Genomic DNA, 6,591 nt, shown 5'->3' on the forward strand with positions numbered 1-6,591 from the left:
TTTGTATACATACAAATCTTTCTACAAATTTTTTTACGGATCGGTCCATTATTGGTCATAGCTCCCATATAAGGCCCACTTCCAAAAATCACTTAAACGCATATATTTCATTGAATTCTAAAGCTATTGGGATAAAATTCGACACAAATATGTTTTGTGTACGTACAAATCGTTTTACAAGAATTTTTACGGATCAGCCCATTATTGGTCATAACTCCCATATAAGGCCCACTTACGAAAATCACTTAAAAGCACATATTTCATTAGCAAATAAAGCTATCTTGATAAAATTCGACACAAACATGTTTTGTCCAATTATGAATCACTGCGAAATTTTTCCCGAATAGGCCCATAATTGGTCATAGTTCCCATATAAGGTCCACTTCCGAAAATCACTTACACGCATATATTTCATTGAATTCTAAAGCTATAGGGATAAAATTCGACTTGAATAAGTTTTGTGTACATATAAATCATTCTACCGCTTTTTTCTCGGATCGGTCCATTATTGGTCATAGCTCTCATATAAGGTCCACTTCTGAGAATCACTTAAACGCACATATTTCATTGTCAAATAAAGTTATCTTGAGAAAATTCGACACTAATATGTTTTGTCTTTACATAAATCACTCTGCGAAATTATTTCCGGATAGGCATAAAAAAAATTCTACCCAATTTTTTCTGGATCGGTCCATATTTGGTAATAGCTTCTGTATAAAAAATCCCTTAAACGCACATATTTCAATATCAAATAAAGATATCTTGATAAAATATGTTTTGTGTACATGTGAATCACTCTGCGAAACCTTTCCGGATAGGCCCTTAATTGCTCATAGCTCCTATATAAAGTCCACTTGCCATAATCACCTAAACGCACATATTGCATTGATTAATAAAGCTATTGGAGTAATGTTAGACTTGATCTTTTTCTGCATATAAATCATTATACGAAATTGTTTCCCGATTGGTGCATAATTGGTCACAACTCCAATGTAAGGACCATTTCTGAAAATTACTTAAACGTACATTTTATACATAGGTATAAAATTTGACATAAATGTGTATATTAAACGGAATTTTTTTCGGACCGGTCCATAAGTTGTCTTAGCTCTTATATAAAGTTAACTTCTGAAAATCACTTAATACCACTTAATTCGTTATTAAATTATTATATCCGGATAAAATTCGACATGAGTATGTTCTGTGTATAGATAAATCATTCTAAACTTTTCTGGACCTAATCAAAATTAGTTTGACAAGTTATCTACAAATTAGATAAGTAGATGGGTTTCAATAAAAAGTAGCTTGCTGATGGAGGGTATTTAAGATTCGGCATAGCCGAATATAGCACTCTAACTTGTTACTTTTACGTTGTTTTCGTTTGTACGATGCATGATCATGCTTGCCTTGCTTTGATGTGTTCTGTACGCGAAAACAACCACAATAACCGTCTTTATGATCTACCTTTCCACATTCTCCTCATTTGTGTTGTGTATAGGAACAATCCTTGACATAGTGCATTGATCCACACTGCCAGAAGGGACGTGTAGGACTGTTGTTGTTATTTTTATAAACGTCTTTGCTTTGTACGTTGTTTCCGTATTGTTGATTTTTCATCTTCTTATAAGATACGGCATTTACCTGAGGTGTTTGTGTCTCCACTAGGCTTGCGTCGTTCTTAAGTACCATCATTCGTTGCACCTCGGTTATTAATTTATCCAACGTGATGTCATTATTACCATCCAACATGGTTATAAGTTTGCTACGGACCTCCGCGTAAATATGTGACTGCAGACCTATTATAAACATGAGACACTTGAATTGTTGTGAGGTAATTTGGCTGCATTCAAAACGTTCACATAATTTGTTCACTCTACCGGCATAAGTGATGAAGTCTTCGTTGTCATCTTTCAGATTTTTGAGACAATTATACCGTGAGTTGAAAGGTGACTCTTTACGATCAAATAATGCGCTGAGTGATTTCAGTGTTTCGTTGAATTGGAGATCCTGTGGTTTTCTTGGTAATAAAAAATCGGCGTATTTCTCGTATACTTGTTGGTTTAATCTTCTTAGAATAAGTCGAACTTTCGATGCGTCCTCTAAGAAAAGTGCTTCATGACGGCTGTACCAATTAGAAAAATACAGATTTGATTCTGGGTCATGACAAAACTCGTTGATACTTTTGGATTATACATCCATCCATCCTGCCCTGTGTTGGGAAGAGGCTGTGGTGCGTTTGCTAAATTTTATGTGTGTAAAATTTCTGCAAGTGATTCGATCAGGCTTTGCTGACGAGCTGCTGCCTCGTTTTGTTGCACCAACAATTTGGTCATGATGCTTTAAAATGAATTATTCATCTTCGAGGTTAATGTGAGTTCCCTATGACTTAAAAATTCTCGTCGCCACTGTTATGACGTTGGTACAATTATAATTAAAACAAAAGACAACTTCTAATAACTATGTTTATTATTCAAGGTAGGTTTAAGAACTAAAGTAACAAAAAGAAAAACAAAATTATCGTTTAATTCAAAATGTCCGGTGTTGCCAGATCATTAATAATGTTTTTGGCTGTTGCCAACAATTTACATAAATTGTAAAAGTAAATTTTGAATAAATATGATAAAATTCATTTTAAAATAATTTTTCTAATTTTAGTTAACAAATTATTATCCACACGAATTTTTCGTTTTATTTTGAAAATAGTTTATGAATTATATTATACTTTTTCTTAAATTTTATAAAAATTTTGTAGTTTTATTTAATGATAATGTAATTAATATCATTATGTTTAATTTTGCTTAAATTTACAAAAAAAAAAATATTACGAAAGTTAAACATGGATTATTTTCAGTGTACCCTTCTCACGAAGGTGAAGGGAATAAATATAATTTTAAATTTGGTTTTAATGTTAACGTTTGTTTTTTACGCTAGATTGATCATATGGATTCTGACAGCTGAATCAGAGACCCGACTTACAAACTTTCTTAAAAAAAAAAAATGAACTAGTGCAAGAAATGACTAACCATTTTTAGTTATCTAAATTATCTAAAAAATTTGTTTTTGAAAAGAAAAAGATTTGAATGCACTTATAGAAAGGGTAATCCACCGATTTTTGGGCCAAATTTCGAGCAATTTATTTGTAATTCAACCCGTGGTTAAAAAATCTTTAAATACCAAAGAATCATGATCGACTGGTGAAATGCGAAATGCGGTCAGATCTCATATGGTCAACCAAGCGTTGAGAAAATGTTGTAGTTAAGATGAAAGTTAAGATAAAGAACAAAGAAAAAATGTATATTTTTATAAAATACAAATACGAAAATTCCGTTTAAGAGATATTAGGATATGTCTCCATGGCGATATTATGATTCATTTCTATTATTTTTTCCAATACTAATTTTCTTAAATACCAATAAAATCCGATGCAACAAAAAATCTGTAAAATCCATGTATAATATGAAAGTAGAATTAAATACGTTTTATTTAAGATACAAATCATCAAATTCTAACGGGTAGTTTTGGACAAAACTAGACGTAGATAGATATATATGTGATTATTCTATAATTTCTAAGAATTGGAAGTATCGACATATTTTATAACTAAAATCTAATTTATTATAAAATTTATTTCACAATTTATATAGTTTCAAAAAAGTAGCGAACATGCGCTGTTTTCAAATTCAGTGGTTGACGTTTTCACTCAACTGACACAATGTTTCGATGTTGTTAGCAAACTCGAGTGTCCAGATCCTGAAATATGGAAACGTTACATGAGACGTTTTGCTAAAACAATCGTAAAGGTGCTAATAGCTTATGCCGATATTGTGCAAAAAGAATGCCCAGAACACATGCAGGATGAACGTATTGTAAGTATTGAGTATTTATGAACTAAACTAATTACGTAAAGCAAACTTAAAATAAAAAAATAACAAAACAAAAATAAAAATCAGATGTTGAAATCACTAGCATTTTTTACTAATTACAAACCAGTGCCTCATTCTTGTATTTTTTCCGAATCGAGAAGAAAAAAATAAAAATATGATAGTCTTCCAGTTTTTAACAAGGTTATTCTGTTTATTTTTAAAATGCACGCATTAAAATTTAATATCAAATATTTAAATTTCTTGTGTTATACAATATGATTATAAACTTTCTAATCATTTTTCTCGATGCGGAAAATACAGAAACGGGGTACAACAAAATAATACATGATACATTTCTACTAAATATATGTGTGTTTACAGGCGTGTATTTTAATGAATAATATTCAACAATTGCGTGTGCAGTTGGAAAAAATGTTCGAATCCATGGGCGGCGATAAATTAGAAGAGGATGCGGCGAATATACTTAAAGAACTGCAACAAAATCTCAATTCTGCCCTGGATGACTTAGCTTGCCTTTTCGCCATAAGGTAAGAGAATTAGTAAAATGTAAACGAGATAATTTGACAAAATTAATATCTTTTCGAATATTACTATAATACTTAAGTCTGGAACCACGTATTACTCAATCGGTACGGGAGCTTGGTGATTTGCTGCTCGCAATTAAGGGTGGTGGAGGAAGTGGCAACATAAATGCTCAAAATCAAGTAGCCCAACGAAATGCTGTGGCCGTGGAAGCAGACGAAGTGTTGCGACCACTAATGGATCTTTTGGATGGTTCCTTAACTCTTTACGCACAATCATGCGAAAAGACAGTACTTAAACGTCTGTTGAAGGAACTGTGGAAGATAGTAATGCGCACGCTAGAAAAGACTATCGTGTTGCCTCCAATGACTGATAAAACGGTATTGATTTGAACTAATAAACAAATATCAGCATATTAACGTTCCAACTTAAAAACATATTTACAGATGATGTTCAAACATCTAACGGACAATGCTAAAAACCTCGCCTCTAACGCTAAAATAGAAGATATGGGTCGTCTATTTAAGTCACATATGGCTGGAAAGCAAGATGTTAAAAGTGCTTTAAGCGGTGTAATGGATATTTCAAAAGAAGTCGAAAAGAATTTATCGCCTAAACAATGTGCTGTTCTTGACATGGCCTTAGATACAATTAAGCAGTACTTCCATGCCGGTGGCAATGGACTGAAGAAAACGTTCCTTGAAAAATCACCAGAACTCCAAAGTTTACGTTATGCATTGAGCCTTTATACCCAAATGACTGATACGCTTATTAAAACGTTTATCTCCAGCCAAGTGCTTGAAGGTTTGTTTCAGATACAGTAAATCTAACTTACGCAACTATATTTGTTTTCACCCTATTTCTACAGTTGATCCCGAAAATCAAGAAGAAAGTGTGGGCGAAATATCTGTACAAATTGATCTATACTCACACCCTGGAACGGGCGAATATAAAGTGAATGTAAAAGGTAAAAAGTTCGTAATTCAGTATACATATGTCGCTCCATTTCGCCATTAATTGTTTTTAACTCTAAATTCAAATAATTATTTATTTAAATATTTTTTAGTTGTGGCAGCAAATGATCTTAATGGCAAATTCCATCTGGCATGTTTCGTCCCTTTGTTGAGATCAATCTTATTGGACCCCATTTACAGGATAAGAAGCGTAAATTTGCTACCAAATCGAAATCGAACAATTGGTCGCCGAAATACAACGAATCCTTTAATTTGTAAGTTCACATATAGATACTTATTTTTTGATATGAGGATTTTTTTTTTACAAATTATATCTGCTACCATACAATTACAGCACTATTGGCACTGAAGAACAACTGGATTTTTTCGAATTGCACATCTGTGTCAAAGATTACTGCTTTGCAAGAGATGACAGATTAGTGGGTGTGGCCGTTATACCTCTAAAGGATATACTAGAAAAAGTAATTGTTTAAAATAAAGAAGAAATTTGGAATTTTGTTTTGATCATGTAACTTGGTCTCTATTATAGGGTTCGGTTGCTTGTTGGCTGCCATTACAAAGAAGAATTCATATGGATGAGACTGGATGGACAATTTTACGTATTCTATCTCAACGCAATAATGATGAAGTAGCCAAAGAATTTGTTAAGCTAAAATCGGAGATCCGGCAGGAACCAACCGCCGGCACGTAGAGATTGAAATGAATAAAATCATTTTACGCACACACCCACAAACACTTGACAAAACCTACCAGCCAACCATACATACATACTTGCATGCAAATTTAAAGACTTTCATACGTTTATACATACATATAAAACATACTTAAGTACATACCTACATAAATTAATATATATATATCGAATATTTTCAAATATATAAAAACAAATTAAAGAAATATTAATAATAAAAACAAAATACTTACTTTGGAGAGAACCTAAAATTCGATTTTTCTTACTCTTAAATTTACAACAAATTTAATATTACAACGTCTGACACTCAATATTAGACATGAACCAGATGATATAGTCTGAAAGTATAGATTAAATGTAGCAAAACCATGTTAACCGTTTTTATTTCGTAGTCCTGTTTCATTTGAAAAGGACTTAAATCTTTTAAAAAACAATTTTATAAGTAATTTAACAAATTTAAGTAATTTATTTCACTATTTTAAATTTTTATTTAAGAAAATTAAAAGTTGTGTTTCTGATT

At 31.9% G+C, this 6,591-nt stretch overlaps 1 protein-coding gene across 1 annotated transcript; it reads left to right on the top strand.

Annotated features, from left to right (window-relative positions):
- The first annotated feature begins 1,807 nt into the window (after positions 1 to 1,807).
- On the top strand, positions 1,808 to 6,172 carry LOC119602412 (protein unc-13 homolog B-like). Its single transcript, XM_037953925.1, is given in 10 exon segments — positions 1,808 to 1,831; positions 3,645 to 3,866; positions 4,245 to 4,411; positions 4,489 to 4,786; positions 4,853 to 5,210; positions 5,275 to 5,373; positions 5,473 to 5,490; positions 5,493 to 5,634; positions 5,715 to 5,841; positions 5,910 to 6,172. Coding segments are annotated over 10 exon segments (1,617 nt in total). The 3' UTR covers positions 6,072 to 6,172.
- The last annotated feature ends 419 nt before the right edge of the window (positions 6,173 to 6,591 follow it).

The sequence above is a fragment of the Lucilia sericata genome, unplaced genomic scaffold (assembly GCF_015586225.1).
Source record: "Lucilia sericata isolate MDLA Ls3-8-SP2 unplaced genomic scaffold, ASM1558622v1 Contig000228F_arrow, whole genome shotgun sequence".
NCBI classification, from domain to species: Eukaryota; Metazoa; Arthropoda; class Insecta; order Diptera; family Calliphoridae; genus Lucilia; species Lucilia sericata.